Source organism: Saccopteryx bilineata, chromosome 6 (genome assembly GCF_036850765.1).
Source record: "Saccopteryx bilineata isolate mSacBil1 chromosome 6, mSacBil1_pri_phased_curated, whole genome shotgun sequence".
Lineage (NCBI taxonomy): Eukaryota > Metazoa > Chordata > Mammalia > Chiroptera > Emballonuridae > Saccopteryx > Saccopteryx bilineata.
In genome coordinates, this window is record NC_089495.1 from 152,969,712 (window position 1) to 152,984,175 (window position 14,464).

Below are 14,464 nucleotides of genomic sequence, written 5' to 3' on the forward strand. Positions count from 1 at the left end.
CCACCCAGGGAAGTAGGTCACCTCCATCAGCACCCCCATTTTCCAGATGAGAAAAACTGAGGCCAGATAGGGTTAATCACTTGCTCAAGGTTTCCCAGTTAGTAGCGGCAAAGTAGGGGCTTGAAATGTTCCGAGTTTGTATACATACAGAGAGAACCCCCTGAAGACCCTTTAAGTCACACCCAGGTCCTTAAACTTACACTTACAAACCACTACTCAGATAGCGCTACCCGCACCCTAATTCTGCCCTAGTGTTCTGCCTGGGCACTTCCCTGTCTCTTCACTCCCCAAGACCTCCCTCCCAGGGACAACCAGATTGAGTTCTCCTATCTAGCTAGCTGTCCCTGGAAGCGTAAGACCTCATCCCAGGGTCTCCTCCTCAGTTGAGGTGACAACTGCCCCCCACCCGTCTGCTCTGCCCCCAGTCGGAGCTCAGTGATATCTGAGAAGTGCTGACCCAGCAGCCCAAGGATTCCACAGGCCTTTGCAAAACATGGAGACTTGCATCTTTCCACTCCTGTTGCCCAGAAAGGCACCCGCCACCGCAGGGGGCAGCTGGGCATAGCACTCCTGGTAGGACTGACCCCCCATCACCCCACCCAGAGAAGGGGAGGAGTTCGGGTCAGCAGGGTGAGGACAGATGCCTGCCAGGATCTAGCCACAGAAATGCTGGTCGGCTGGACCACAGCCCCACAGCCTGTTTCTCACCAGCCGCTCCCCCCTCCCCTGCACCAGCCCCATGTGCCAAGCCCTGAGCCACAGAAGGTGGCAAGATGGATGCAGTTTGTGCCACCTCTGGGTCTTCCCAACGCCCAGGGCCCAATTCCCAGGCACAGAGGAGGGTGAGCGAGTGGGAGAAGGCCAAGAGGCCCGGGATCTTCAGACACCAACTCCACACTGAGCCTTCCGGCCACTCCGTATGGCACCTACCGCATTTCTTTTGTGTAAAGCTAGAGAACCCAGCCAACCAGAAAGCAGTTTTTTGGGTCAAGGTCATGCAGATGGCAAAGGAGCTGCTGAGACTGGAACTTGGATCTGTCTGATTCCAGTTATGATGTTACTTTGTACAAAATACTAGGTCTCAACAGCACTACTCACAGTGTGGTCCCTGGGCCGGCACCAGCAGAATCACCAGGGCTTGTTGGAAACACAGATTCCCAGGCCCTGGCCCAGAGCTGCTGAATTCCACTCGGGGGGTCGGGTGGGGTCAAGAAATGACTATCATTTCTAGGTTCTAAGAAACTTCCAAGTGACCCTTAAGCGGGTTAAAATTTGAGAACCATTGGATTCAATGACCAAAAGTTGCCATTTTGAGGGAAACAAAGGAAAAGATAAACAAATGGGATTACATCAAACTAAAAAATGTTTGCACAGCAAAGGAAACCATTAACAAAACAAAAATACAACCTACTGAATGGAAGAAGATATTCACCAGTGATATATTTTATAAGGGGTTAATATCCAAAATTTATAAAGAACTCAAACAACTCAACTGCAAGAAAAAAAAATATCCAAACAATCTAATTAAAACATAGGCAGAGGACCTAATAGACACTTCTTCAAAGAAGACACACAGCTGAGCAATAGGCATATGAAAAGATGCTCAAGGTCACTAATCATCAGAAAAATGCTAATTAAAACCACAATGAGCTGTTACCTCACACCTGTCAGATTGCTTCTCATCAATAAATCAACAAGCAAGTGTTGGCAAAGATGCGTAGAAAAGAAAATCCTCATGCACCATTGGTGGGATTGCAGATTGGTGCAGCCACTGTGGAAAATAGAGGAGGGTCCTCAAAAAATTAAAAATGAAACTGCCTTGACACAGCAATTCCACGTCTGGGTATTTACCTGAAGAAACCCAAAACACTAACTTGAAAGATATGTGCATGCCTACATCCACTGCAGCATGATATGCAACAGCCAAGATACGGAAGCGGCCCGAGTGCCCATCAACAGGTGAATGGATAAAAACGTGGTGGTGCATATATACAATGGAATACTACTCAGCCATAAAAAAGAATAGAATCTGCCTGATCAGGCAGTGGCACAGTGGATAGAGTATTGGACTAGACGCAGAGGACCCAGGTTCGAAACCTCAAGGTCACCAGCTTGAGTGCAGGCTCATCTGGTTTGAGCACGGGTTCACCAGCTTGAGCGTGGGATCATTGGCTTGAGTGTGGGATCATAGACATGACTCCATGGTTGCTGATTTGAGCCCAAAGGTCACTGGCTTGAAGCCCAAGGTCACTGGCTTACGCAAGGGGTCACTTGCTCTGCTGTAGCCCCCCAGTCAAGGTACATATGAGAAAGCAATCAATGAACAAGCAATCAACAAACAACTAAGATGCCACAACGAAGAATTGATGCTTCTCATCTCTCTCCTTTCCTGTTTGTCCCCACCTGTCCCTCTCTCGGCCTCCCTCTGTCTCTGCAAAAAAAAAAAAAAAGAAAGAAAGAAAGAAAAAAGAATAAAATCTTACCATTTGTAACAGCATGGATGGCCCTAGAAGGTATTAGGCTACGTGAAATAAGACAGTCAGAGAAAAATAAATACCATATGACTTCAGTTATATGTGAAATCTAATGAACAAAATACATGACAAAACAAAATTGAAACAGATTCATGGATACACAGAGAACAGGCTCACAGTTGCCAGAAGGGAGGGGTGCTGGAAGGCTGGGTGAAAGAGCTGAAGGGATTAAGAGGTGGTTACAAAATAGTCCCAGGGATGTCAAATGCAGCACAGGGAATATAGTCGATAATATTGTAATAACTGTGTATGGTGCCAGGTGGGTAATGGAAATATCAGGGGGAACACTTTATAAAGTATACAATTATCTACCCTGTAACTAATACAAAATAATATTAAATATAAACTGTCACTGAAAAATAAAAATTTTTAAATTGCCATTTTAGGGGGCCAAGGGGACACGTGTATCAGTTATTTCATACAGTTCAACCTCAATAGGGAAAGGGCTCTCGAATGACAGCCCCATTTAAAGGAAGTAAAGGAACGGGCCACATTTTGGGCACTTGGGTTTCCCAGGCGGTGGGGGGGAGCCACCCGGCCAGACTCACTCACCACTAGGTTGCCGATGACCATGACCATGAGGAAGACCGTGAGGCACATGGCCTGGCCGGCCACCTCCATGCAGTCCCACATCGTCTCGATCCACTCCCCGCACAGGATGCGGAAGACGATGAGGAAGGAGTGGAAGAAGTCGTGCATGTGCCAGCGGGGCAGGCTGCAGTCCGAGGAGATCTTGCACACGCACTCCTTGTAGCTCTTGCCGAACAGCTGCATGCCCACCACAGCAAAGATGAACACAATGATGGCCAGCACCAGCGTCAGGTTGCCAAGCGCCCCCACGGAGTTGCCGATGATCTTGATGAGCATGTTAAGTGTGGGCCACGACTTTGCCAGCTTGAAGACCCGCAGCTGCCAGGCGGGGGAAGAGGGCAGAGGTGAATGAGACCCAGGGACACCTGGCCAACTCAAAGGAACCCCATTTTTAGGAGAGACAATCATTTTGAGTAGCTTGATTCCCCATCCCCTCAGTGGCCACAGTTCTCAATTTGCCTCTCTGCTCAATGGGAATGTTCATGGCCTACCACCTCATGCTCTTCATAAGTTCAAAAGGAAAAAAAAAGGGTCCTTATCTGTTAAAGATACAGATAGGGATTTACCACTGAAATGATATGTTGGATTTGCTTTAACCTACTTCCTCTACAAATGAAACAAGAACAGTACAATATTGATGGCTGCTGAAGATGGGTGATTGGTGCACAGAGGTTTTTTATATCAATACTTTATACTTCTGTGGATGCATAAAAAGTCCCATCATGAAGTTTAAAAAATAATAATAAAAGTGCTCCTCTAGGGTGGTGGAAAGGACACTAATTCAAAGTTCCAATTCTACTCCGGAAGAGTGCCCCAAGCCTCAGCTTTTAGGTGTATAGTACAGGCTCAAGTCTCCATTCTATGGCCATCCATAGGTTGACTAAGGAATCAAGCTCTTTGGGCTGTCATTTCTGCCCTCAGCAGCCCTGTGTGGTAAGGGAGAGGGCTTCCTTTCTCCCCATTTTCTATAAGGAAATTCCCAACTGCCCTTCCTCAGCCCTGGCCCTGGGGCTCACGCACCAGACGGAAGGAGCGGAGCACCGACAGCCCTTGCACGTTGGCCAGACCCAGTTCCACCAGGCTGAGGGTGACAATGATGCTGTCAAAGACGTTCCAGCCCTGCTGGAAGTACTCGTAGGGGTCCATGGCAATGAGTTTCAGCACCATCTCTGCAGTGAAGATGCCCGTGAAGACCTGTGGGGTGACATGCAGTCCCTGTCAGAGCCACAGGGAACACTGGGCCTTGGGAGTCTCCTACCCGACTGACTCCCACCTGGAAGAACCCAGGGTGCCCAGAACCCTGAGGCCAGTGGTGGCACCCATGGTCCATGTGTGTGTCCGTGAGTGACGAGTGGGATGGGCATTCCACAGGGCAGATGGGGAGAGACCTGGGCCTATCCATTTCTGGCCATGTGACCGTAGGCCAGCCCAATGTCTTGGCATCTCACCCTACTCATACTGATATTTAACACTCACAGAACGCTTTGAGGTTCCCATCACGACCTCACTGGTATGCTGATTTCTATGCAGTTGCAAGGGATTATCACACCCGTTTCAGAGAAGAGAAAATTGAGGCTCAGAGAGGTTAGTGGAAAGCACTTGGTCATGCCACCCATGTGGAAATGGGAAATGAGTTAGATCTCAAACCTGCTTGATTCAGTCTCCGGTTTCTATACCCTACAGCCTCTCTACCTCCATTGGTGGGGGCTCCCAGGACCTGCACATCTTGTTAGACTCAGAAGTCTAAGGCAGGGGCTAAAAGGGGGCAAAATCAGGAACAATGAGAAGGCCAGAGCAAACCCCCCAATCCTTGATAGAGTCTGAGGGCTGCAGAGCCCCCAAAAGCTCCCTGGGCATGTACCCCCCGCTGGGCACCAGCTGCCCCGGCACATGCTGAGCCCCACCCAGGAGCTGTCCCTGGCCATAGCAGGTGCCCAGACAACAACAGAATGTGGGCACGGAGTGGGCAGGGGGTGGGCAAGGAGTGGGCAAGTGGTCGGCCGGCCCCATCACGCACACCCCAGCAGCTGCGCCAAGTCCAGGGCACACCCTGCCCCCCCCCAGCTGAGCCTGGCCACGGCTGCCTCAGGCATCTACATGAAAGAGACCAGCCTGCCGTGTAGGCCAGTAAGTCCAGGGTTTGATTCCCTTGTTACCCACTCAGTCCCGGTCCTGCCCCAGTCCTCACTTCTTACTCCTCCTAAGTCGCACCCACTGACCCTCAGGGTGGGGGGAGCATCTCTCCCATGTGCCATCCCGGAACAGTTTAAAGGGAATTGGGAAGGGTGGGGCAGGGCTGGAGGAGGAGGCGGCTTTTTCCCTTTGTCAGGCTCCACCAGGGCTGGAAACGAGGTGATAATGCCCCTAATGGGTAGGGATAAGCAGGCGGATCAGCGTGTGTCAACAATAGTAGAGCAGGAAGAGCTGGAAAGGGGAGCAGGCCTGGTCATGCTGGAGAAAGAGTAGCAGGCGGGGGTTAAGGGTTGGGAGACTACGCCCTGGGCCTGCAGGGTGAGCGGGGCCCCTTGGGCCTGGGAGCCCATGGCTGTATGCCCCACTTCCAGATCCCTGAGTCCAGTGGTCGGCAAACTCATTAGTCAACAGAGCCAAATATCAACAGTACAACGATTGAAATTTCTTTTGAGAGCCAAATTTTTTAAACTTAAACTATATAGGTAGGTACATTGTTATTAACTTAATTAGGGCGCTCCTGAGCTGGCCAAAGAGCCGCACTCAAGGGGCCAAAGAGCCGCTTGTGGCTCGCGAGCCGTGGTTTGCCGACCACTGCCTTAGTCCCTCTCAGGCCCACAACCGACAGCCTCTAAAAGTGGAGAGACTGGTCACCTAGCTTCCCCACTCCAGGCCCCAGCTCCCTCATCTCTGCACCCAGGGCATGGCCTGAACTCCGGATCTCCTGGAGTCCCAATCTTAAGGGTTCCAGCAACTCATCTCCACTCTCTCTGCCCTCAACCACCTGGAAGCCCAAATACCACTTCCCAGGGATCACCCCATGCACCTCCCTTGTACATCAGTTCATGCCCCCCCCCATATGCTGGGAAAACAACTACAGCCTGTCTGCATGCGCACCCCATGCTGTCCCATATTTCCACATGGCCCAGACAGTCCCATTGGGCCCTCTGCCCTCTCCTGTCCTGCCTAGGAATGACCGCCTCTCCTTGTTCCCTGCCTACCAGGTTGCCCACGCTGAGCACGTGGTCAAAGTGCTCCGTCATGGGGTAATGCTCCATGGCCATGAAGAGGGTGTTGAGCACAATGCAGATGGTGATGCCCAGGTCCACAAAGGGGTCCATGACGATCAGGTGGATGATGTTCTTGAACTTCACCCACGGGGTGCAGCAGTTCCATATGAGCACTTTGTGGGCACACTTGTACCACCACGGTGGGCACTTCTGGTGGGCCTCTTCCAGCTCTTGGAGTAAGGTGAAGTAGACACGAGATGAGAATCACCCTCTCAGATGCTACCTTCCTCCACCTAGGTCTCCAGGCTACCCCGTTCGAAGCCCTGCCCCTTAGATCGCCACATCTCCAACCTCACTCTTCAGCACCACCTACTCTAAGACACACCTCTCAGTGCAGCAAACTCGAGACATGCTCTCTATACCCCTCCCCCAAAGACCTGTTCCCTTAGAGACCTTTACCTTACCATCCTTCGCTCAATGCCCTATTTCAAGCTTAGCTTTCTATTTTTTTTTCTTTGACAAAGAAAGAGAGAGGGACAGATAGGGACAGTCAGACAGAAAGAAAAAGAGATGAGAAGCATCAATTCTTCACTGCAGCTCCTTAGTTGTTCAGTGATTGCTTTCTCATATGTGCCTTTACCACAGGGCTACAGCAGACTGAGTGACCCCTTGCTCAAGCCAGCGACCTTGGGGTCATGTCTATGGTCCCATGCTTAAGCCAGCGACCCTTCACTCAAGCCAGATAAGTCCGCACTCAAGCAGGTGACCTTGAGGTTTTGAACTTGGGTCCTCTGCTTCCCAGTCTGATGCTCTATCCACTGTGCCACAGCCTGGTCAGGCTCAAGCTTAGCCTTCTTGACACACCCCACAAAGCCCAGCCCCTCAGTGACCCCCACACCCGTCAGGGGCCCAGACTATGATCCCACACCCTGCTCTGGCAGGGCCTGAGGGATCCCAGGGAGTGGTGGGAGGTAGCTGCTGGGGTCGGGCCTCAGTTCCACCTGCTGCTGGCCAATGCCACCAGGAAGACTGGGATCTCCCTGTGGGCTCTTTCTCCTTCTGGCAGTTATGTTGGCTCCTCCAGACTGTCCCCATCCAATCCATTATTTCCCATGAGAGTGGACCCGTTCTTGCCACCCCAGCTCTAAAGGCCCTGGGGTTCCGTAAGGCCCATGCATGAGGCTGCCCCTCCTCCAGGACTTTAAGGCCTGGGCTGCCTGTGGGAGGCATGATCTCATTTAATTTCCACCAGAAATTTATAGGGTAAATGTTATTAGTGTCTCCCATCTCATAGAGGAAGAATAAGGGCTGGAGTGGGGGGAGCCCCCATACAGGAACCTGGGTTTGCGTGCATTATTGGGATACCCAAGGGGTGGGCTTGGCTGACACTCACCTCCACTAGGAGCTAGCAAGCTGTGCCTCTCTGAAAGGCTGTACATTCTAGCCTAACCGTTAACACCCTCACCTCATCCCCAACCTGGGTGCTACTGCAGGTGCTACTGCCAAAACTCCTCACAACCAAACCAGCAAGGGCAGTCAGTGTTGAGTGATCTGCTCTGCCACCTCTGCCCAGAACTCCCTGGGGCATTCTCTGGCAGGGCACACAGATACCTGGATGCCTGTCATACAAGGTCAGGTGAGATGGTGCCCCCTAGGGGTTTGCAAAGTCCTCTAGAACCTCTAAGTCCTTAGGGGACCAGATCTCTTCTATGACAGATTTCCTTTCTTCCTTCCCTCTGTTTCTCTTTTCTTCCCTCCCTCCCTCTCATCCACCCATATACCTATATGTTTCTTCCCATTCTTTAATCTTTCAGCCCATCCATCCATCCATCCATCCATCAACTACTGCTGTGTATCAATCCACCCTCTCTTCATTACCTCATGCTTATACTCCTCCTGAGACTCGGGGAGCAGCATGAGGATTTGAGGGCGTCTGTGACTCTACCTATGCAGAACCTGACCTTTGGCCTTTAACTTTTACCCAGAAGACATTTGAAGAGCAGGATCTCCAGTTTCCAGAACACTGGGCCTTCCTGGTTGGTATTATTATCCTGTCCTCTGTTGCCTTGGAAACCCCCAAGGCCCTCCCAGAAGCCCCTAGTTTCCACAGCAGCCCAGCCTTGCAGCCAGAACTGGGGCTAGTTAAGCCAGCACTATATTTATCATGGCCGTTTCTTCGATGCCAATATTAAGTTACTGTCCTCCTGAAGCTGGGCCCAGCCAGCCCCACCCTACCGCCCCAGGACCCTGTATGGTCTGATGGGCAGGGCAGGCAGAGTAGGGTGGGTATGGAGGTGCCAGGCCCTCACCTTCCATGGCATCTGAGATGCCGCTGTCTGCGCTGCAGCTCTGCCTCGGGGGCCCCTTCTCCCCAGGTGGCGTGTCCAGGCTGCCATTGCAGTCTTTGCCATGGGCTGGGTCATCATCTGCCTCCCCTCCTTCCAGAGCCTGGGCAGTCTTGGCCTGTGGAAGAGCAGAGTGATGGACATGCATCCATTCCTGAGCCAGGAGGATAGATTAATCTTTTCAGAGCTTCCTCATGAGTTCTTTAGGATGGGGCCCCTCTTCCTGACCTGCACTGAGCCTAGTACAGGTTGAGGGGCAACCTCAGTGGTGGTTCAAAGTGACTGAGGACCCCCATCCCTGAGGACCCTCCACTCTCTGAAGCCTTGACTGAGCCTACAATTCTTGTGATGAGAAAGTTGGCAGCTGCTCCCAGGGGCCTCATCAAGACCCACCTTCTCTTGACATAGACCCTTATTCTACCCAGAAGGAATCACAAAATCATAGCTATCTAAGCTGAGAGGCTACTTCAGGTTTAACTCCTCCAGATTTCTTGTTACATATGGGGAAACTGAGACACAGACCTGCAAAATACTCTTTCTACTGCCTGGAGGTCTCCCATCCGACCAAAGCCTCCAGCCTGGGACCTCTGCTCCCCGTGCCTCAAAGCCCCTTCCTCTTCCTCTCCCTCACCCTATGCCTGCCCAGAAGAACCCAGGCCGAGGGGCAGGGAGATCCCTGGGTCCTTGGCCTCCTCTCCCTGAGTCCAGACCTTCTCCAGTTCCTCTTGGTGCTTTTTGAATTTCTCCAGCATCTGCTGAAACTCCTCTTCCTTCTCCTGATCCTCAGCCAGGGTGGCCTCGTTCTGCTCAGCATAGGCCATGGCCACCACCGCCAGAATGAGATTGATGAGGTAAAAGGAGCCCAGGAAAATGATGACCACGAAGAAGAGCATGTAGGTCTTGCCAGCTGCTCGAAGGGTCTGAAGGTGGGGACAGGACAGAAAGGATCACATGGTGCTCTGCCTGTTTTCACCAACCACCCCTCTCCATACTCCCATTGCCCAGACAGATAGACAGAGGGCATCCCTCATAGAACCTGGTGGTTTGAGGCAGAGTATGGTCATCCTTGGCAGGCTAAACCATATTCTGGGGAGCTTCCAAATGTATACCTGAGACCCAGACGTTCCTGGTCTCCTGGCTCTGACAGCCCTGAGAACCCCAGTCAGACATCTTGAGATCAGAGAACCAGGATAGAAAATGGTAAACATAGGCTTTAGTGTCGACTTCAATCCTAGCTTTGCAATGGTCCCTGGCATCTACTAAGAGCTCAACAGATAGTCATTATTATTAGTACTACTTTCATTAATATCATCAGTGTTAGAAACATCACCAGGGACCGGAAGGCACTGTTGCTCCAGACTCAACCTGCCTGCTCTACAAACAGTAGAAGCTAAATAATTGTGCCTGGGTAGAGCTGACTTTCTAAGCTGCCTTACTGGTGCCAGGCCCAGATCTCTAACGGTGGAAAAGGATGAAGGGCTTGCGGCTCAGACCTGGGCAGGTGCCCAGTGTGGGGGAGGGGTTCTAGGAACCTGTCTCTAGGAGCACCGAGGGGTCCTGCTGGGGGTCCCGCCAGGCTATGAAGAGGCTGCAGAAATGGAGGAGGGAGTTTAGGGTTGAAGAGCAGGGCGGGGGCAGCAGTACCAGCTGGAAGAGGTTCTCCCAATAGTCCTGTGTCATGAGGCGGAAGAGAGCCAGGAAGGCCCAGCTGAAGGTGTCATAGCTGGTGTAGCCATAGTTGGGGTTCCGCCCAGCCTTAATGCACTCGTAACCCTCGGGGCAGTGCCTGGGGATAGAGTGGGTGCTAGTTTCAGGGAGGGAGGAGAGTCCCAGCTGTGGGGCAGATAGGGCAGTCCCAATGGAAAAAATATCCTTCAGTCCTTCTGGTCCCCCAAACAGGAAAGTGTTCCATGCATGCCCACAGGCTTTCCTTACATTCCCATTCATCCCGGGCCCTTGGCCCTGATCAGCCCCCATTTTCTGATACCCCTAGACCATCTCTCCCTTCCCCCAGCATCACTCACCCAGCATCACTGCTGTTCCCACAGAGCAGGGCATCAAGGGCACCTTCCAGGAAATAGAAGTTCCCTTCGGGAGTCAGAGGCCACAAAAGAAACATGTCACCACGTGGACACACTGCGGGCATATGTACCCACTTCACACCTGCAGACACATCTGTGTGGACCACACCAAACAGATGCTTTCTGGGCACCCCTCCCACTCTTTTGTGGGCAGCCCAAGTCCTAAGGTCTCTGGGGAGATACACTGCAGGGAGCTCAGCTCCAGGCGGTGTCAGCCCAGTGCCTAGTGTGGTTGTGCAGTCAGAACACAGCAGGAGCACAGAGAGACGGGAGGAATGCACATGTGCGTGCATGCGGCTACCACTTACCTGAACAAGGCCCCTGACTGAGGGTTGAGGTTGGGGGCGGGGGACGCTAGACTGACTCCAGGACACCAGGATGAAGAAGGGATAGCCTTTTCTAATTTGTCAGAAGGCACTGTGTAGACTAACAGTGGCCATGTAAGAGCGCGCGCCTGTGAAGTGTGCGTCTGTGAATGGGGTGTGGGTGTGGGGGAGCCTGGTGGTGCCTTGCCAGGGAGAGTGTAAGTTAGGGAATAGGAAATACAGACTGTTGCTTTTTCTAGTGGGAGCAACTTGGCATTTGTTGTCACATTAACCTTTTGAGAAAGTTGTCTTGGTTTTACAGGTGAGGATTCTCAGGGTCAGGGAGATGGAGTGACTTTGTCAGAGGTCACCCAAGTGGTGAGTGGTAGATCCCCCCATGCTATTTATCTCACAGGGGGAAGCCCTTGAGGCTGGGAAGGGCCCCACTGCCTTCCAGCGTCCATTCTTACCTTCATCATTAATGTAAGCATCCCAGTCAAAGGAATAGTTGCTGGCCCTGCTCTCCTGGCTGGTCCAGGTGTCGTTGCCGTACCACGTGTCGTTGCTGTACCACGTGTCATTGCCGTACCACGTATCGTTGCCGTACCATGTGATGTTGGTGTCGTTGAAGGGCGGGGGCCACCGCACACACTTCTGCCGCAAGTTTCCCATGAAGAGCTGCAGCCCCACCAGGGCAAAGACACTCAGACAGAAGACGGTGAGGATCATCACATCTGACAGCTTTTTCACCGACTGGATCAGGGCCCCCACAATCGTCTTCAGCCCTGACCACCGGGTAGGTAAGAGCATGGACGGGGGATCAGGCAGGGCAGAGTGGTAACTTGCTTCCTTTTCCCTCCAATCCTTTGCCTACTCCATCTTCTTCAAGACTTGACTTACTAGGGACACCACTTCCCTGAAGCCTTCCCAAATTAGCCCAACCCCTCTCTAATCACATCCTCAGTCAGGAGCCTTCAAATGGCCACAGAATCTCAGTCCCTAGAAGAACGGACTATAAGGCCTTCACAAGCTGCTGCCTGATTCATAGGCCAACACACAGGCACACAGTGAAGCTTAATAAATGTTACTAGGTCAGCATTGCCAAAGTGTACTCTACAAAACACTAACCTCCCAAGCTGTGCCCTTAAAGGGGGTGGAGGAAGGTCTCATAATGTTTGGGAGAGGCTGAGCTGTATGTCTGTTCTTGGAGAGTCATTGTGTAGATCAACTCATCAAAGGCTCTGATAAGTCCTCCAGAAATAAACAAAAACTTTAACACTGTATTTCCTTAACTTACTTGGTTATAGAACCCCTTTCCTTATAATGTCTATTAACCCCCAAGGAATAGCAGAGATCACTCTGAGAAGCTCTAGACTGCGCTGTCATTGCATTCGACCCCTTTGGACGGACAAAGGCATAAACAACTCCTCTGGAATTCCAGGGACCTAGTCCCAGCATTTATAGAAGAGTCACGGCTTCTTCCTCTGGACCTCATCACAGTGTCTCTTGCTTCTATCAGTTTATTGTCTTTTCTTATCCTAGCATAGGTAAGAGATGCTCAGTCATCTCCTTATAAAAACCTTCCTGTGCTCCAAGGATGCTGTGAGCATGATGTCAAGGACAGGTGTACCGTCATTATTCAGTGGCCAATGTGTGGCCTTCTGTAAGCACTTTCCCTGTTAGGGTATCAGAGTCCCCTTTGCACTCTGCAGTCTGAGAGCTCTGTCTAGAGGAGAACTAAGGTACTTTCCGACACCAAGACTGGACAGCTTGCCCTCCTTCCAGAGCCTGCCCAGTCCCTCCTTTAATGAACCTTCCCATTTCTCTGCATGCTCTTTTGACGGTCTGGAACAGGGGTCTCCAAACTTTTTACACAGGGGGCCAGTTCACTGTCCCTCAGACCGTTGGAGGGCCAGACTATAAAAAAAACTGTGAACAAATCCCTACGCACACTGCACATATCTTATTTTAAAGTAAAAAAACAAAACAGGAACAAATACAATATTTAAAATAAAGAATAAGTAAATTTAAATCAACAAACTGACCAGTATTTCAATGGGAACTATGGGCCTGCTTTTGGCTAATGAGATGGTCAATGTCTGGTTCCATATTTGTCACTGCTAGCCGTAACAAGTAATATGATGCACTTCCGGAGCTGTGACGCGTGCGTCCCGCATCACCAGAAGTAGTACTGTACGTGAGCGACGCCGCACTTTGTGGCTCTGCCACATACAGTACTCCAGGACTCACTGACCACCAATGAAAGAGGTGCCCCTTCCGGAAGTGCGGCAGGGGCTGGATAAATGGCCTCAGGGGGCCGCATGTGGCCCGCGGGCCATAGTTTGGGGACCCCTGGTCTGGAAGATCCAGATTCTATTTACTTCTTGCTTCTTGATGAATCACTTTGGAATTGCCTGGTCTGTGGCTCAGTGGGTAAGCAGTGTGTTTCCTATGGAGCCCCAGGGCCAGGGACTTTCCACCACTGATCCCTTTGTAATCCTCATCACAACCCTTTCATGGCACTATTATTCCCCACCTTTCCAGGTACTGAGGCACAGACAGGTTAAGCACTTGCCCAAAGTCAAAGTCAGTAAGTGGAGGAGGTGAGACCTGGCTCCAGAGCCTGTGCTCTAACCACCTTGCTATGCTGCTTCACAAATGACCATCCTCCAGCCTGGGGCCCTTCTCCTCACTGGCCATGGGAGTCCTCTGTGTCAAGGCCTTGGTGCGTGTCTTACAAACACCGCCTGGGAGTCTTGTGACCCTGGGTCATGCTCCTGGACCTAGAGAATCGGGTTGCAGGCCTGGGCATGGGGGGCGGCTTGCTGACCTGGGCAGAGAGTCCCTACACCTCCCCCTTACCTGGGATGACTGTGATGGTTTTCAGGGCCCGCAACACTCGGAAGGTTCTCAGGGCTGAGATGTTGCCCAAGTCCACAAACTCTGTCAGGTACCTGGGCGTGGGGGGAAGGGAGACTGTGTCAGAGCTGGGGGTGGGCAAGAGGGTTGAAATCAGGAATCCTGCCTGACCAGGCGGTGGCGCAGTGGATAGAGCGTCGGACTGGGATGCAGAGGACCTGGGTTCAAGACCCTGAAGTCGTCAGCTTGAGTGCGGGCTCATCTAGTTTGAGGAAAAGCCCACCAGCTTGAACTCAAGGTCGCTGGCTCGAGCAAGGGGTTACTCAGTCTGCTGAAGGCCCGCGATCAAGGCACATATGAGAAAAGCAATCAATGAACAACTAAGGTGTTGCAACGCCCAATGAAAAACTAATGATTGATGCTTCTCATCTCTCTCCATTCCTGTCTGTCTGTCCCTGTCTATCCCTCTCTCTGACTCTCTCTGTCTCTCTAAAAAATAAATGTGGGGGAGTAGCAGAGGAGCCTCCAAGCCAGACCCTGAGGAGAGCA

The 14,464-nt window shown here is 51.7% G+C and overlaps 1 protein-coding gene across 1 annotated transcript in view; it reads right to left on the reverse strand.

The window, feature by feature from the left end:
- The window catches only part of SCN4A (sodium voltage-gated channel alpha subunit 4), a 45,705-nt gene that overhangs the window by 14,716 nt on the left and 16,525 nt on the right, over nucleotides 1-14,464 (reverse strand). The window contains exons 6-14 of the mRNA XM_066234953.1: nucleotides 13,919-14,010; nucleotides 11,527-11,841; nucleotides 10,695-10,758; nucleotides 10,315-10,456; nucleotides 9,381-9,590; nucleotides 8,635-8,788; nucleotides 6,317-6,555; nucleotides 4,146-4,319; nucleotides 3,087-3,443 (exon numbers count right to left, since the gene is read on the reverse strand). Of these exons, the coding sequence (XP_066091050.1) occupies nucleotides 3,087-3,443; nucleotides 4,146-4,319; nucleotides 6,317-6,555; nucleotides 8,635-8,788; nucleotides 9,381-9,590; nucleotides 10,315-10,456; nucleotides 10,695-10,758; nucleotides 11,527-11,841; nucleotides 13,919-14,010 (1,747 nt within the window). The remainder of the gene's footprint in view (nucleotides 1-3,086; nucleotides 3,444-4,145; nucleotides 4,320-6,316; nucleotides 6,556-8,634; nucleotides 8,789-9,380; nucleotides 9,591-10,314; nucleotides 10,457-10,694; nucleotides 10,759-11,526; nucleotides 11,842-13,918; nucleotides 14,011-14,464) is intronic.